Source organism: Talpa europaea (assembly GCF_964194135.1).
Source record: "Talpa europaea genome assembly, chromosome: 3".
NCBI classification, from domain to species: domain Eukaryota; kingdom Metazoa; phylum Chordata; class Mammalia; order Eulipotyphla; family Talpidae; genus Talpa; species Talpa europaea.
Genome location: NC_140069.1, coordinates 13,905,598 through 13,924,074, shown reverse-complemented (window position 1 = coordinate 13,924,074; position 18,477 = coordinate 13,905,598). Strand labels below are relative to the sequence as shown.

General features: G+C 37.9%; 2 protein-coding genes across 2 annotated transcripts in view; one reads left to right on the top strand and one right to left on the bottom strand.

Moving 5' to 3' along the window:
• MTBP (MDM2 binding protein) overlaps positions 1-2,179 on the top strand; it is a gene marked incomplete at its 3' end in the record, with an annotated part of 70,800 nt that extends 68,621 nt beyond the window's left edge. Inside the window, exons 20-22 of the mRNA XM_084230006.1 lie at positions 237-350; positions 1,520-1,585; positions 2,144-2,179. Of these exons, the coding sequence (XP_084086132.1) occupies positions 237-350; positions 1,520-1,585; positions 2,144-2,179 (216 nt within the window). The remainder of the gene's footprint in view (positions 1-236; positions 351-1,519; positions 1,586-2,143) is intronic.
• An 8,698-nt stretch (positions 2,180-10,877) lies between these two features.
• The window catches only part of SNTB1 (syntrophin beta 1), a gene marked incomplete at both ends in the record, with an annotated part of 202,597 nt that continues 194,997 nt past the window's right edge, over positions 10,878-18,477 (bottom strand). The window contains 3 exons of the mRNA XM_084230764.1: positions 10,878-10,970; positions 14,593-14,783; positions 17,752-17,948. Of these exons, the coding sequence (XP_084086890.1) occupies positions 10,878-10,970; positions 14,593-14,783; positions 17,752-17,948 (481 nt within the window). The remainder of the gene's footprint in view (positions 10,971-14,592; positions 14,784-17,751; positions 17,949-18,477) is intronic.

Genomic DNA, 18,477 nt, shown 5'->3' with positions numbered 1-18,477 from the left:
AGGATTTGAATTCCTTTCTTTAATATACTGCAGTCAGTTCCTGCTAACAGATACTATCCTGTGACATGTCCAGACACATAAATGTTATAGGTCTCTTCTCAGTTGTTTTGTCTTAATGAATTTCTTTCATTAGCACAGCTAAATGACTGTGTAATTTAAAGAATTGAACTCTGAAGCTGAAATAATGTGTTTTTACCTTTTGCACAAAATAGTCATATATTATGTTCTATTCTAAGATATTGAATGAAGTCGTTACTGAAACCCTGAAGAAACACAGTATTCCTGAGGCTCATGAATGCTTCACTGCCTGCAGCCAGCGTCTCTTTGAGATCTCGAAGTTCTATCTAAAGGTATTTTGTCTTCTCTACTAAGGGTAAAATTGATGTCATGTTTAATGTTCTTGTTTGACCTAAAATTATGTTCAGTATTTTTCATACTGAAAGCTTTATCACTCGTGGCTAGATTTTTAAGAAAATGGAGATAGAAAAATTGGGGTAAAAATATTTTATATTTAATGTTAGTCCTCATATAGAGAAAGCTGCATTTTAATTGGTATCCTCCGTATTTTCCTAACAAGTTCTTTTACTTAAGTTAATAATAACTACTAAGCCTGTATAATTAATTAGTAATTTTAGTAAAATTACTTTTACTTTAGAAAAAGCTATTGGATTGTCACAACAATCAATATCTAATTTTGGATACATATCATTTAGTTGTAAGACAATGGGTAGATCACATGATAATTTTCTAAAACTTAGATAGGGATTGATTATTTGAAGCTTCAAGAGTTTCTTGTTAAAATTGTAGAAGGATCACGTGCATGCCTTTTATGGAATGTAACTCGAAGGTGCAGGAGAGACTGCTTTTGTTAAAAATCAATCTTTTTTTTTTTACTTTGTGATTATTATATAGTTGTTATTTTTTTTAAAGTCTGATGTTTGTTTCCTATATCATTCTCTTTTTGTGGTAGAATGAAATATTCAAAAAGAAGAGAGAGAAAAAAGATATTTTATCTGAAACATGAATGCAAATTATGTATTTCTTAAGTAGTGAAGCATTAGTAAATCACATTTGCAAGGTTGGAGCTTAGATTTCCTCAGTATTACTTGGAATGTGGGGTTATCATGACATGGGCTTATGTCTGTATGCTTGTTTTTGGTTAGAGAATATTGGTATTTAAGGATCAAGCAAAATTACAAGCTATTGCTTTGTAGTACAGCAAGTTCTCAACTAATGTCTGTTCATTTAAAATATTGTTTCATTGTAACATTGGTGAAAAAATAAAGAGCATGGTCAGTGTTGAACAAAATCACATTAGTTGAAGACCTGCTTTGTTTTGTGTTATTTCACTTAAAGTCACCATTTCCAAGACCCTACTGATGTGTTAGGGGAGGACTCACTGTACTTCCCAATCACATTGATACTTGGAGAATGATACAGGGTAAACAGATTTATTTCAGAATGACTTGTTTTCTGTAATTTAATGTGGAATTATAATAAAATTCTGTCTTATATTTAGGATCTTAAAACTTCAAGGGGTCTATTTGAAGAGATGAAGAAAACAGCAAACAAAAATGTTGAACAGGTAAACTATTCCCAAGCAACTATATTCCATTTATCTCAGGGTAAGTGTGATGGTGTTATAGATGCAGTAAGAATTAGTGAGTGGTCTCTTTTCAACTCTGTCCCTATGGATACTCTTTAAAATACTTAATGACAGACGTATTCAAGTAGAGTATTTAATAGTATTAAGAGGTTGCTTTGTTAACAAAAGCGTTTCTAAAATAATGCTAAGAAAGAAAAATAATCCAAAGAACTGGAAAAACTAATTCATCTACTTGTTTCAACATTTGGTTTTATTCCTTTCTAGTAGCTCTTTAAAGACATATATTCAAATAAAAGTGAAAAAATAGGGCAGAATCTTCATTTTGACCACTGAGAACAGTTTTTATGTTCCACAGTGGAAGTTTAACAGAAAGTATTCAGTTAGAAAACGAAATGTTTTTAATATAAAATGTGTTTTAAGATATTGATGTTACTTTTTATTTTAAATTTTTTATTATTTTGTTGAGTTTTAGCAGTATCTTTTTCTATCACTTGTGTTTTTAGTAGGAATGTACCATAATTGTGTTTTTCCCCCTAGGTGATCGAATGGGTGTTAGAAAAGACAAGAAAGTAATAACACAGAAAACACAGAATCATTCTCCTTGGACAGTTAAAAACTGTGAAGAGCTATATTCTTTACAACTTCCTCCCTTACTTTAAAAATTATAAACATTTTGAGCTTTACTCAAAGACTAAGCATTACATTTTTAAAGTTTCATAAATATTTTTATATAGCTTTGAGAATGCTCAGTTAATGTATTTCTAGCTGTCTAATTCTGTAATTTTACTATATTTTCAGTTTTAAAGTTAATCTTTTAATGTATTTTTTAAATATTACAACTGGTTATTTAATTATTTCAATAAATAGAAAAAGACATGTCTTTACTTCTTGGTAAATGTTTTTATTGTTAGACCTATTTAAGTTACAAAGTCTCAAATAAGACCTCAAGTACTGGATAAACTTGTGTAATGCTACTTGCAATTTAGCATATGCATATTATATTTCAATTAACCTTATCAATAACAAATGCAAAAACATGAACAAAAAATGTTAATGGGCTTAACTTTTTTTTTTAAAGATTTATTTATATGTAGAAGAACTGTGGTGTAGGCCAGTGTTGTGGGGGGTAAGAGGATTCACAGAGACAGAGTGGGGAACAGAATAGGTGGATCTACTGAAATACACTGCTGAGGGGAGCAGCATGGGAGACAGGAGAGGTCTGTTATGCCCTAAGAGGGTTAGCTCTCTGGCCAGGGATTGAACTCAGGTTGATGCAGTGATAGTGCTGAACCTTAACCCCTAAGCCACCAGGAAGGCCCTTAAATCACTTATTAAAAGGACATAAAATAGCCAAATTTTTAAAAAAGGGGAAAATTGGAGAATATTACTTTATTTGAAGACTTCAAGCTACAGTAATTGAGACAATCTGGTATGGAAATAAGAGTAAGTATACAGTAGTTTCCCCCTTACCCACTGTTTTGATTCCATGGTTACCAGTATTCAACCGAGGTCTGAAAACAATGCTTACAGTAAGATACTTTGAGAGGGAGAGACCACATTCCTATAACTTTTATTACAGTATATTGTTACATTTGTATATTTATGCTATTTTATTATTGTTGTTAATCTCTTATTATGCCTAATGCATAAATTAAACTTTTAACATAGCTGTGTATAATTGTAAAAGGCGTATTTATAGGTTCTGCTACTACCCATGGTTTCAGACATCCATTGGCTATCTTAGAACACACCCCCAAGGACAAGGGAAGACCACTGTATAGATTAGTGGAACAGAATAAAAGTTCAGGAGTACACCCACACATCATGCATTCCATTGAAGAAAGATTTTCTTTTTTCAAGAAGTGAAGTTTGAGTAAGTGGATATCCATCCATGTGGTAAAAATAAATGAACCTCAACTGTGACCTCACAACAAGTATAAATATTAATTTGATATGAATCAAAAATTTAGGCCGAAAATCTAAAACCATAAAACTTCTAGAAGAAAATACAGAAAAATATGCATTGCCCTAGGCATACAGATATAGAAACAAAGATTTATTAGGACATGAAAGTACAAATCATAAATTAAAAAAAGCAACTGTACTTCATAATTAAAGTTTCACTCTTGAATAGACATCATTCAGAACAAGAAAATTGTCAAGCCTTAGACTCGGAGAAATTATTTGTAATGTGTATGTTCAATAAAGTACTTTTATCTAGAATATATAAAGAGCTCTTATAACTTAATAAGATAGATATAATCCAGAATTTTTTGAATGGACAAAACATTTGGGAAAACATTTTACAAAAAGGATATAAGAATGGCAAACACATGAAAAGATCTTAGCATTATCAGTCAAGAGAACGCAAATTCAAACCGTAATGAGACCGTGAAACACCTACTAGAATGAATAAATTTTAAAACTGGCAATATCGTGTCTTGGTGACTATGCAGGGCATTTGGAAATCTCAGGCATTGCTTTTGGGAACGGAAAATGCTATAATCCACTTTAGAAAATATTTAAATTTTTTTTTATAAAATTAAATTTGTATTTGGCATTATTACTTAGCCATTCCACTATTTGCCCAAGATTAAATCAAAACATATGTCTAGGGCCTCCCTGGTGGCGCAAGGGGTTAAGATACGACCTATGAAGCTATCCACAACCACTGCAGCACGAGTTCGATCCCTGTCCAGGGAACGACCCACAAGGCGTAGCAGACCTCTCCTAACTCACCCGCTGCTCCCCTCAGTATATTTCAGTCAATCTGCCTGTTCAGCAGTATATTTCAGTCAATCTCCCCACTCTGTCTCTGGAGAATCCTCTCACCCTCCATACCTCTGGCCTGTACACCAGTTCTTGTGTGCATAACTAAGTAAATCTTTGGAAAACAAAACAAAACATTTGTCTATACAAAAAATTGAGCCTAAATTCTTCGACTAGCTTAATCCTTAATAACCCCAAACTGGAAACAACCCAAATGTCCAGCAACAAGCTGAATAATTATAAAATATCCGTGCAATGGAATACTACTCATCAATATAAAGGAACAAACTACTAGATCTGAACAATGTGAACTCTCAAAACATGCTGCGAAGAAAATGCCAGAAATATGAAATTCTAGGAAAGTTAAATATGGAGTCTTAGCAAACAAAGAATGATTTCCTGGGGTCAGATGTTGAAGTGACTGATTAGAAAGTAGCCCCCCAAAAACTTTGTGCTGCTATAAAAATGTTCTGTGTCCTGATCATGATGTGATTAGGTGACTTTTACCAAAACTTATCAAAACTGTATACTTAAAATTATCACATGCTCTATAGCCTGGGCACTAGAATGTTCTTTGAGGCATTTAACTCATCCTGCCTTGATTTCCTTTTTAAACTCCTTTGCTTATCAAAATCCAAGGATACCAAACTCAGATGTAGGCCATGCTTAATCACAGCAGTCTCCTTCATGTGCATGCTATTAAATTGATTTTTCCTCTGCCAACCTGTCTGCTGCTGTTCTGGATATTTATCCAGCCTGAGAAGTTGGAGGACCTGGGCTGTTCCCCTCTGCCCCACAGCCTTGTCCCTGGGAGGCCTTTCCTCAGTGGATGCATGTTCCCACTCCTGTCTCCTGTTCCCACTGGGCGTCCTTATTTTTCTCCAGCCTCCGCCACTGCCCTGCTCTTCATGCTGTGATACCATCTGAGCAATGTTCTCTGTAAGGAGTCTTACGCTCCTCCAAGAAAAGGCCTTATTTTTGTCCAAGGGGATAATGAATAGTGTATAAAAGGCCAAAATAGAGGTTCCTACTGCTTTTCTGTCAGACAAATGTGATTCCATATCATCCTTGGACATGGTTTAGTCATGTTAATGAGGTATTAGACTTGCTTCCCCTTGTGAAATCAAATTTAGTGTGATTTAGAAGACCACAGGTGACAAGGTAATTAAGTTCCGATCATATAGTCAAACAGTTCTATTATTCAAGACTTCATAAACCAGATAAAAATATTGCTTACTATTATCAGAACATTAGAAAATGTTTTTTTAAAAAGGAAGTACATTTAAGAAGTTCATTAAATATGGAGGGATATTCAGGTCATACCCACGATTCCGAGATCATTAAAAAAAAAAAAAAAAGGTATTCTTCCAGGCACTTTTATACAAGGTTGAATATACTCCATGTGTGTCTGTTTCTCAACACTCTTATAGGAATTTTTATGTCCCCTTTGCTATCATAAGGTAAAAGTAATAAATAATGGTCATAGGCTAATAATGGTCATTGGCTGTTCCCTAGAAAAGGAAACCTCAGGCAAAAAATTAAATACTGATGCTTTATTTGGGAGGTCTAATTCCAGGGTGCCAAGAGTGAAGAATGACAGGGGGAAAGACAGGGGAGGCAGGAGAACAAGACAATGGGATGCAGAGCTCCACTGGCCACTACTTTGAGGCCCGAAGCAATGGCCAGTCACCCAGCAGGTATGAGCATGTATAAGAGCATGTATGAGAGCATACATCTCAGCATGTATGAGAGCAAACATCTAGGTATCTGTATCTGCATCTTGCAGAACTTGCATTGAGAGATTTTCCCCGTGTGAGCACATACAGATGGACACATTCCTTTAACTTTCTAACAGTCACAGATGATTCTAATATATTGGTGGTCCAGGACTGATTTAACTGTCGATGATCATATCGCCCTTTTAGGTTCATGTTACAAATAGTGCTGCAAAGAAGATCCTTATACATTAGTTCTTCTGCATTTGTGCAAATGTATCTCTAAGAGAACATCCCATAAGTCAAAAGATAGATGTATTTAAAATTTTTTTATAGACAATATTAATTTCCTTCTGAATTGTTGCCAACTATTTACCTTCCTGTGTTATATAAATGTTTGTTTTCCTATCATGTCCCATGCTAGGTATTATGAAGGAATTTTAATCTTCACTAATTGGTTCTTTAAAGATGAAAATGAGGAATTCTAAGTGTTCTATTTAAAGCCTTTTTCAGATAATTTTATTTTACATAGTAGTCCCCAGCCTTGATTTGTCAATTTATATAGGACTTTTATGTGGAAAAAGATCGGATTTTCAATGTTTTCCAAGGTAGAGCAGGGATGACTGAAAGTTAGGCAGAGGCAAGTTCTGGTTCTAAGAATGTACGAACTTTCTCAGGTCTAGCCTCACAGCAATGGTTTGACCTGAGAGATAGGACGCTCCCTCCCCAGAGCTGGAAATGTTCAGTTTCAGGGGGAATGAAGTACAAGAAATGTTTAGGAGGAGATTCCTGAGTTTAGTGGAATTTTATACAAGGCCAGTGTAGCATGGCATATATGACTTTAGGAGGTCCAAACTTGAAAAACTTTTTACATCAGTTGTAATTTTTTTCCATAAAAATTATTTATTAACAGTGGTTTACAACACTGTATATGATTTAGATGTGAACCTTCACCCTCCTCTGATGTATATGTCACCACACTCACCCACCTCGAAAGCGCCCCTAAGTCCGTAACCCTAGGCCATTGGATCCTCTGCCCACTTTGTTACCATCTCCATTTTACGCTCCCCCTCTGGTCGTCTCAATTCTGCAGATTTCTAGGGTTTGTTTTGGTTTACTTTTGTCAGCTCCTTTGTTTTGTTTCTCTATATTCTACATATAAGTAGAAATCTAACTGGTGTATATTTGCTTTTATATGTATATATTATGGTGCCATATTACTAGCAAACATATACCCTAAGATACTAAAGTGGTATTACTAAAATGATGAATAATAACCTTTGGGTACTAATGTGCTTGATGACCTCTAAAATCTCTTCAATACTGAGATAGTTTCAGTGTTATCTCAATGCTATTACTGATAAATATTCAAAGAGTAGAAATATTTTCAACTCTGGCCTGCTAACAGTTTAAAAACAAACCAAGTCCCCTGAGAATATTATAGTTTGAGGACTTTAGTATCTGATGCTATACACAGAAATCATGCACACCAAAAAATTGCTAGAGTCACCCCCTTTATCTTCTAGCACCTTCTAACTCCAAATGGAGGAAGAGAAAGGAGAACAAAGCCCTCACTCCCATAGCCTTCTGTGGCCACTATGAAACCACCAGCCAGTCCACCATATTCAGAGGTGAATATTTATTTAATTCACATATAAATGTTACATGATATCCATGGTGCTATAAACATAGGCACATTTTTTTAAACTCAAGGTACATTCAAAAATTATCTCCTCACCCCATCTCATCCAACCCCCTCATGATAGAATAGCTAATATTTGTAAAATCAAGGTCAGAAAGCCCTTGCTTGCCTTTATTTTAGGGGAATCCTTCAAACCATGAACATCATTCATTCTGACTTCAACCATGCAGAGTCAATAAGCTTTTGGACAAAAGGATGTGCTTTTAGCATTTTAATTCTATCAATTGATAGAATTAATTGAGTGCTTCTGCTGGCATATTTTTAGAATAGGTTTATGGTTTTGTTTCTCTGTTTTCTTTCTGGCCTCCTTTAAATCTGTGCTGGGTGCTCTAACCATGTCATAATACCAAAGGGCTCTCCTAACCACATATACTAGCAAGTGGGCAGCCGCCCTCTGAGAACAGATGAAAGCATCATTCATTGCATTGGTTCACCTATAAAGGACAGACACTAAATTTAATAATTCATTGATTCAAATAAGAAATGGGCTTTAAGTACAGAGCTAACTGGACAAAAATAAATTCCCCAAGTGACTGCTGATTTGATGACTGCACCCGGGCACAATCCAGACGTAGAGTTTGTACCAATCACAACATTTATAACACATCAAGGCAAGAGTAAGATCTGCAGTTACAGTCTTGTAACTTACTCAATTCAGAATGAGTATTTGAAATTGATTTATCATAGACTCTCTGATCCGATGCACTTTAACTTGGAGGAAAAAAATGATTCATAAACACAATTCTCTTAGTAAAATTTTCTATTTCTTACTAAGAACACATTTCAATTCAGAAAATGCATTAACTTTATTCAAATGTATTTTTCTAAAATATAAATATTTAAATTAAATTTTTATAAATGTGGAGAATGTAGTTTCTGTTGACCCCACCCAGATATTAATCAGTCTAAAACTTCAGGGATAGAGAAGTGATATTGGAATTTTGATCATTTTAATTTGTCTATAAATATATAATAGGATCTTTGTGACTTAATTATGAGTAATTAACTCATACTTTATGTAGTACTGAGCACCTTAGATTACATATTATTGAATTAAACTATTAGCATTAATATATGAATTTTAATGTTATTTACAATACATAAGTATAATTCTCTTGTATACAACATTCCAGTGATTTTGAAAATATATAATGAAAGAGTACAGTATAATTTACAAATGCATCAAAGCTTTCCTACAATGTTCAGGCTTGGACTTCACTCTTTAGCATTTCAAAATAGGAAACAAAGAAACAAACAAATCCGAGTCCCAGCTCTGTTTTCCGAAGTGTGTTTTTTTAAACACTAGCTTTGGAAGAAAGGGGTTCTGCAGGTAAGCATAAGGATGGCTCAGTGGATCTCCCCTTGAAAAATCACAATGTACATGAAAAGTCTGAGGAGGCTTGCAATCATGAAACCTGTTTAACATTTAAAACTCAGTATTTAACAAACACTTTTTATCACCAGACTTCTTTTTCCACACCCTGGCCACAAACACCACACAATCAAGGCCCTCTGGAACTAGTCTTGCATGATACACACTTCAGGGAAACACTGATGGAAAATAAAACTGCAACTCAATAAACACACGTCTGAATGAGTAAAATCATATTCCTTTAAACAGCTTCACTTATTAAAGCTCTTTGCATAGGTATTTGCTAAAATACGATTCTGGAAAAACACACAATTCTAACCCTGAATATCTTGTCTATCAACTAAAGGAAAAAGAAGGGTTACATGTTAACAGAGATTCTAGAATTTTCAAGGTTGGAGGAAAGTGACTTGAAAATCAAATAATAGGTGTATTTTTAGTGAATTCATTTTGAAAGATAAAAGAGCAAAGCTTTAAATCAGTAATGTGCTCTATGGTGTCTGAAAATATTCTTGTAGAAAAATATCAGGTCATTATATTATTTCCCTGGAATTCCAAGAGCTGCAGATGTGATCAATAGTTTTGATTATAGTGCTAGGGCTATAATATATATATATATATATATATATATATATATATATATAAAATGTGTGTGTGTGTGTGTGTGTGTGTGTGTGTGTAAAACCCAGCATCATCCATATATGAGCCTGCTCTATTACTTGTTTGAAAATGCATGCATACAAGCATAGGCAGAAGCAAGGATCAAATTGCTCAGTACCTCCACTAAAAATCATGAGATGGGAATAGTTAACTCCATGCATTTATATATAGAGATACATATGTGTATGTACCTTTATATATATATATATATACACACACATACATATACATATATATGACAATCTTAAGAAATATCCATAATTTGCTTTCTATAAATAAAGCTATCAGTCTTGGCTAGCAGACCTTGGTGTGAGTCCAATTCAGAATTAATCATCTTTCATGCATACTACTCTTCAGGGAAGCTTTACAATTTAAGCAGTTTACCTTGGCTCAGATTCTACCAGCTTACAGCTCAGATCGGTATTTGGTGCTTTATTTAATTCCCGCTCATGCTAATGAGAACACTTTAGAATCATTCTACATCATTGAAAGATAATTCATTAAGAAAAAGTAACAGCTGCTTTGTACTTAAATAAAAGGTAGGTTTCCATTTGCAATACTTTTCTTTCCTAACCAGTGAAAATCAACTCAATTAGAAGAAATCAATCACAATAAAACAAGAGATCATTGTAATTGGGGTGTGTGTATGTGTGTGTAAAAATGTCCATGCCTCATCTGTTCAGCCTTGCTTACCTGGGTGAACCAGTTGCCTAGAAACGAGGATGATTAAGATCTGTACATGCTGTTCTAATGCTCATGTCCTTGATTGTGATTAGTTGAAAGCTATGTTGTATTTCCAATTGCTCTCACCTCTTTACACTTTCACTGTTCTATAAAGACAGTTTTATTCTGCTATTGTGGTGCTTTCTTAGGGAAGCCCCTTGTCATTGGTGAAGCTGACAGAGGAGTCTGGGGTGGCTACACAGGACGCTGGGGAGCTAAAGCTGCCGGTGGCATGCTACATCGGGAGCAGGGCTCACTGCAAAAGGGGTCTGGTGTTTCACTTTCTGACAGTCTCACAAACTTCCCTTTCTGAAAGGCAAGTTGTCCTTCCATTCAGGCCACCAAGCCCAATCTTGTGATCTTGGCTGACAGGAATGAGTGAATGATGAAAACCACTGGCTTCGGGCAGGAATGAAGGTCCAGTTGCTGAAATTCAAAAAAAAAAAAAAAAAAAAAGAACATGAGAGATTTTAAATGATTGTGTTGTACAGAAGAGTGATTTACACATCAAACGTTTTGGTGCACTTTCTGCCTTTGGTTAACTGGAGCAATTAGGTTTTTCCATCTTTGCCCCCCAATGAGATTTAAAAAAACAACAACCACTTTGAATTTATTCTTTATATCTCCTATCCTTCCAAAACAGGTTCTGTGCAATTTTTATATACCAATAGTATAAATATTGATGTTACTTTTTGTCTAAACAATTTAGTTTTGGTATCACCATAATGATGTTATTTATCTTGAATTAGCTACAGCATAAAACGCTATTAAATTTCACATCGGCAGATGAGCTTCAAGTCCTGGTTCTAATGTTTTTGATGTGCCCTCTTGGACAAGCTGCTTACAGTTTTTCCCAGGGCCTACCCCACTCAACGGGGTAATTGGGGCATTCAATGAGATGCTGTTGTATGGGAAAATTCTTTGCAAACTAAAACACAGACCCCACACTGCTAAGCAGCTGTGGCTTCAGAGTCCCGGCCTCTTTAGCTGTGATAAGCATGTACATCAGACGTCTGTTAAGGCCCCTTCGAAAGCCTCATCCTTCTCGTGTGTTGCTAAAGATCACAGCATGGTAATCAGGTTGAATTTTTTATCACCTGATATCACTCACTACTGCCCTAAAGTAGGAGAATGGGAGGAGCTCCTGATTCTCATCTGCTGTCTCTAATTTTGTTATGATGATACTATTGGGGAATAACAACCAGAACATATACTATCTACATTGTACTTACCATGAACCAGCTACTGTGCTGTGTTTACTATGCACAATATTATTTAATTCACCCAAAACCCCCTCCCGAACCTCCCCAACAAGTATCCTATTATCTCTAGGGTTTTTTTTAAGGTTTATTTATTTATGCATACAAAAGCTGGGGTATAGGCCAGAGGTGCAGAGGGTGGGGAGTAAGAGGATTCACCAGAGACAGAGTGGGGAAAGAACAGGCAGATTTGACTGAAATACACTGCTGAGGGGAGAAGGTGGCTGTGGATAGCTTCCTAGTGCTGCAACTCGCGCCTTGCATCACCAGGAAGGCACTATCTCTAGATTTTATATGGGAAATTGAGACTTGGAGAAGTTACAAAGTTTTCTGAGATCATAGATCTTAGAGTCAGGAGAAAGTGAACTCACCGGCAGGTCTATTTGATACCAGTGTGCGGTCAGTCCCCCCAAATGGAGTTCTCCATAAGCCCAGAACAGGCCTCTCCTCTCCATGGTACAGGAACCAGAGGCCAAGGAAGGCCCTGATAGCTGTGAGGGGTCTATTACCATTACACAAAGAATAGATTGTCTCAGTGAGAGCAGTGAAGATGCTGAAAGCAGAGGGAAAGAGATCATCATGTCCTAAACTTCTGCCCTTTTCCTAACTGAAGAAGCGATCACTTCTCTCCATTTTAGGGCCTAGAAGAATTTGGTTTGGGGGTGTCATCCAGTTCTGGGTTTATCCGTAAACATGCTCTAAGAGTAAGGATAAGGTCACTCCCTTCTTGTCTCCTCCTCTCTGTTCTTGAGGCCCCAGATCCTAAACCACAGGATAAATATTCCTGGACTGCTCCATTATTCTTTAGAATTTACAACTATGTGAATTCCCTATAAATACATTATTAAATTCATGTTTTTCTTTTGTTAACCCATCTCATGCTCTTTTAATTACTCATCTAGCCCAAGAAGTGCCCAAAATGGATTATTTTGCACCCTGACACCATATTCAGGGCTTCCTATAATATTCTAGTTCTTTAACATGGATTGCAACTTTTGCAAGTATACTTAAAGCTGACTTAGTCACTATATTTTATGATCGAGGAGACTCGGGTATAAAGAAGTAAAAGGATCGGCCCAAGACGATGGGAGTTATAGACTCACAAACTAACTTTCGATGTACTGCATTTCCTAAACCTCAGGTCTGCTCCCTTCTATCATCTGGGAAAGGCCTGAGATCTGCCTTTTGGGGTTGCTCAACTAGACAGTGAGGGAGTAGTGTCATCAGCCTAATGTACTGGCAGCAAAAGACTAGTCCTTCCTAAATCTTCCACATCAGGTCATAATTACAGGCAGAAAGGCTGAAATTTGGACGTAAGTACTTTTCCTCCTGTGCAAAAATAGCCTTAAATTTTCAAGCCAAGGGAAAGGCAGTTCTTGTTCTTTTCCACTTTGCTAGGGAGTAGTCACCTTTTGGGGGAAAAAAACCCACACAATTGAGTGATGGATAGAGCAAGCAACTGAACTAGAAGTATTCTTAGTAAACTGGATTTTCAGATCACTTCTGTGTTTCCAAACTGATGCTTCAGGCTGGACTTACTGATTGAAATGCGTAAGTAAACAGCAGCAATAACAACAAAATCTAAACTTCCATGGATTCACTTCAAGGATAGAAAGACAATTGGCTGGAAATCACCAATTAGATCAATTGTTAGCTACAGGGACAGCTGTTGGGCTGGGGGCTTCCTCGAGACTGCCTGTGGGCTCATGGTGAGAAGTCCCAGGTGCTGGAGCCAGCAGTGCTGTAACATCTGGAACAACGATGCTGGAGATTGAGGCCCCAACACTCATTCAAGTGTAGTCCATCAGCCTCTGCCAGATACCCTGAGAGAATTATCAATAAAGTCCCACAGGAGAAATGACTGAAGTAATTGTGGAGAGATTGGAAGGGCTAAGGGGCAGTGATTATGGAAGGCAGTAGCTGGATGGAAATGACTGGATCTTTAACATTGAGACTTTTCTCTGCATTCTCCATATTCCCCATTTTTCTTATCAAGATGAAGTCAACCCATATTAGCTGACTAGCCTAGTGACTAGTAACTAATGAGACTAGTTAGTACAAGATCAAGGTCCTCTCTGAAGTTCTATATTCGACAGTTGAAACAACATACCACGTCGTTCTGAGAAATGTCAGGAGCTGCACTTGTGAGCAAGTAGGAGAATGTGCCATTCTCACCCTTCTGTCAAACGGAGGAAATAGACTTTTTCCACCATGGTAGGCACTAAGGATCACAGGAAATCGTGAGCTGAAATACATGGGTGGCGTGCACTGATACAAGAAGTGTAAATGTTAACTGACAAATTTGCTAATTTTGTTGGGCATTAGTTGTCTTAGCCAAAAACCATGCCCTGGTTTGACCCTCTTTCCACTCATGTAGAGTCAACAGATTTCTCTTTGCTTCCTGCCTGGCCCTTCTGTCCTGTCCCTGATCCAGCTCCTTTGCTTCTCACTCTTTTCTGTCTGCTCCTGGAAGGCCTTCCCGAAGGCCAGGACTGTGTAATACAGAAACCTGCAGGACTCTACATGATAAGAATTGCATGCTGACATTGTAAAGGATTCTTTCCTTTGGTTCAAATATTTATGTAATATTTTTAGTAGGAAATGAGACCAAAGTAAAGAGCTTTGAAATCACTGGATCCTGTTTTTCAAGGATCAAATAAGATGTGAATCTGCAAATTATTTAATAGTCAAATGTTAAAGAATGTGAGACAACATTATGTTTGCAAATCATTACAGGTATGTGGGATGAACAGCTGAAAATCACAACATTGAAAGACAAGTACACTTACAATCTCTCCATCTTTGCCTCCAAAATCTAAATACAGCATCCTGATTCCATCATCTGAAGACATTTTCAGCTTCTCATAAGGAGATTGTATGATTGTCTTGGGAAAGGCACCCTCCTGTGGTTCAGTGGTTAGAGAAAATCCATTCTCATAATGGATGGTCAAACGGCACTCCTGGTTTTTGTAGGTGCACGCTGAGGGAGAGACACAGAGGAGGAATGAGAAATGGAAGTTATTCTAGTTCCCGAGCACTTAACACTTCAATTCTCCTCCGTCTCCCAGGGAACAGACACAAATTTCTAAAGTTAAAAATCAGTCGTTGTATCTGCAAATATTCTTCTTACATAGATTTTACTTGTACCGTGATTTAACTTGCACCATGACACTAAAAGAAGTGAATGGAAAGAAATGCCTTTTCCTGGGATTTACTGCACTTTCTCTGTGCTTTTGTGCTTTTCTCAGCATCTGGGAACAAACTGGTGAACCTGCCTTCCAATGGCCTTGCCTCAATCCGGGAAAGCCTGACATTTGATTTAGAATAATTAACCTCTGTATCATCATCATCATCATCATCACACACACAGACACGCATACCCCCTAAATACATGCAAAATCAATGCCATGTCTACCACCTGGTGAAAAAAAAGCCAGCATTTCCAGTTACATTAACAAGCTTGATCAATGTAACACTTACCTAAGAGTTAAGTGTGAAGACTTAAATAATTTCATATTTATTTTTTTTAAGTTGAACGAAACTCATTTTGTACACAGAAAGGAGCACTTTTATATTTCCCTGGTGCCTGACAAGTTGGGGTCCTGGAAAGCTGCTGCTGTGGGTGGGTGTCAGGTGTGGCATCAGGAACTCCGGGTGGTACCCACAAGGTGCCCTCTCATTAAAAGGAACTGAGGCCTTTTGATGAGGTTGGGACAAATGTTTAATCTGAGGTCCTTGTGTTTAGGAAAAGATACCAGCACTTGAGGCTTATGAGCCAGACAGGGGACTGCCACCAAATCTGAGTTCCTGTTTAGGAAGACTTGTTGCAGGGTAAATGATGTCAGGCTTTTCTGCCCTCCTGCCATTAGGATTGAAGATGGATCCCTGTGGTCCTGAATGCATGCCTGATGGTGGGCACCTGGAGTGGGGTGTGGGCATGTGTAGGTGGGTACACCTAGGCCGAGAGATTGGGCTTATAAGGGCGGTGTTATGGGGACACCAGCGGAACAACAGAACCACCAGAACACAACGACCAAAAGAACAAGCGTGAGATGGGAAGAGAAGCAGAGGGCACGAGAGAATGCTGGAGAGCCCAGTAAGCATCAAGATTTGCTGGGGGTTGGAGTGCTTGCCAGCCTCCTGTCCCCCCAGCACCCCTGCCTGCCATGTACCTGATAATAAAACCCTGAAAAAGCCACCGAGGTCTCCAGAATTCTCCTCCACCCGTCTGCTTGGGTCATAGATATCCTGCTCTATGCCATCCTGTGGCTGCGTCAAAGAGTTCTGGAAAAGGTTATTAAGTATTAGATTGGATTTTTTTTCCCCCCTTACAAAACACCACATTTAACCGATCCTGGCAAGGAAATTGGCCCCAGCTCTCAGATACATCTTAAGGTTCTTTAGGGAAACCAGATATTTTCTTTGCTGGGAGTGGGGGTTGGGAGGAGTAAGAGTAAAGGCTTTATTGTTTACTCTGCCATCATTAGCTCAGCTTAGTTTTATAAGCCCAACTGAATTTCACCTTGGCACAAACTTCTGAAGCAAGACCTTAATTTACTGTTACAGCAATGCTGAAGGTTTTGAAGTGGTCGCCATCCAGGTGGTTTTTAGATTTCATAACTGGAGTTCTTTCTTCTCTGTGCCATTTATCATTCTTACACCCTGGTGCTTAGGATATAGGGAGGAACTTGGCAAAGAGTTTTTTACTTTCCTCCCTCATGAGTGGTAAGGATAGGGAGGGGGGATGATTCCAAGATTGAGGAAGGAAATAGGAATCTCCAACTGCTCACAGTCAGGTGGCTTCTCAATAAACTTCTGGTGAAGCCCCGCCTTCTCGTTGAAGCCCTGCCTCCGATTAACCATGGGCACCTGCAACTTATACCGAAGGCTGGTCCTTCCCACCAGTGTTCTCTAACAGGTATACGCGTCCTCTGAGCAAGCCCCACAGGAAATCTTAGACCCTTGCCTCCTTCCAGATGGATGGATGTGACATGGATGACCAGGGACAAGAGGCACAGGTGTGTGCATGACTTTATCGTGAAAGCTCATTTTTGCAATTTTTCATTTCTTCCACCTGCAGAATGTGGGCAGCTGTGCTTCAACCATGTTGGGCTGTTTTCCTTCCTCTATGTTTGAACTTCAAAGCTCTGCCATTGGCTATTCCAAATGAACTGATAGTAATTACTTTTAATTCTAGTTGACCTCAAAAGGTATTCATGGCCTTTCCATAATGGAATCGGTTATCTGAAGATGTTCTCAATCTACACAGGATAAATTGAACACATTATAGAGTTAATTGAAGTTCTGATTACAACATCAGCCCCTTTCCCTAACTCTCTGGAGGCATCTTTCCATTTGTAACTGTTGCACTTGCACTTTTCGTCATTTCCATAATTTCTTCTCTTCTGCCACCCTGCTAACTCAGTTCACACAACTCTTTGTTATTGTCTGGTCAGCCTATCAATAGCCTCATCATTTTGCTGTCCCAATAGAGTTCAGTTTATGGGACTCTTCTCTACTTTCTGCAGCTAAATGCCTTTCATTCTGTTCTTCAGAGTTTGGTTCTCCAGTTTTCTGATCAGTTTTGTGAGCTACCTGACATATTTTGAAAAATTTTATTTTGTGATAAATTACTCAGAATCTATTTCTCTTGTTTATAACAAGAACTCTACCAGTTTGTGCCTTCAAGTCCATGCTTTCAGAAAGCCTCCAAAGTGATAGGTAGGACAATGACATCTAATTACCCAAGTCATTAACTTCTTTTACATGATGATAGGGTAAGGTTTTCCACAACCAAAATCTCCAGTAGATCACACAGTACATTAATTTAGAGGAATCTCAGTTTCTTGCTAGACTCTTAGTAGCCCAAAGGCCAGTAATGGAAACTACTTTGAGGCCAGAGTAGAGGATGGTCTTCCTGTAAACAACCCATCGCCGGCCATGCTCACCTGTGGTGATTTCAGCAGTGAGTTCGGCAGAGTTGTGGCAACCTTGGACTATGCTCCTTGTCCAGTGTGAGAGGTCCCTGCTGACCTCTGCCCTGAAGAGATGTGTTTCAATTCCTTGCCTGGTTCCAGTTCGTGTCGCAAAGGAAAGGTCCACGCCAGCCTGGGGTGATCCTTTCCCTGGACCTGAATGGACCAGCCTGTTGAGAAAGAGAGAAATCATTGAAAGGAAACCATTTTATGCACTTGACGTGGCACCAGGTCAAAGTCCCCAAATGGGTGATTAGTCCTCAAGTTTCTGATCTAGAACCAAAGGATCCATTATCTCCTCATGTTCACCATGGTTTCCTGCCATCTCTTGTAGTTGCTTACCGATGGAAGAGTAAAATTAAGAAAGTGCCCATGAACATGGCATTGGACTCAGTCCACAAAGGAACTGAACAATATGACTTCAACTATAGCCAGACAAACTCAACTATACACACTCAGCCAAAAACAAATATTAAGTGAATGAGAGAAAGCTTTAAGTTGTGTGTATATTTCCCCCACGGTTCCATTCCTGGGCATATATTTGTCCCAATGTGAGCATGAGGTGGGAAAGAGAATACATTGTATTTCCCTCCTGTCTCCTTGTTTGGAGCATCTGTACTTCTGGGCATACATTTTTATTCCAAGTAGCCTGCATGCAAGCTGATGACCACAGGACTCCATCGAAGGAGGAGCAATCTG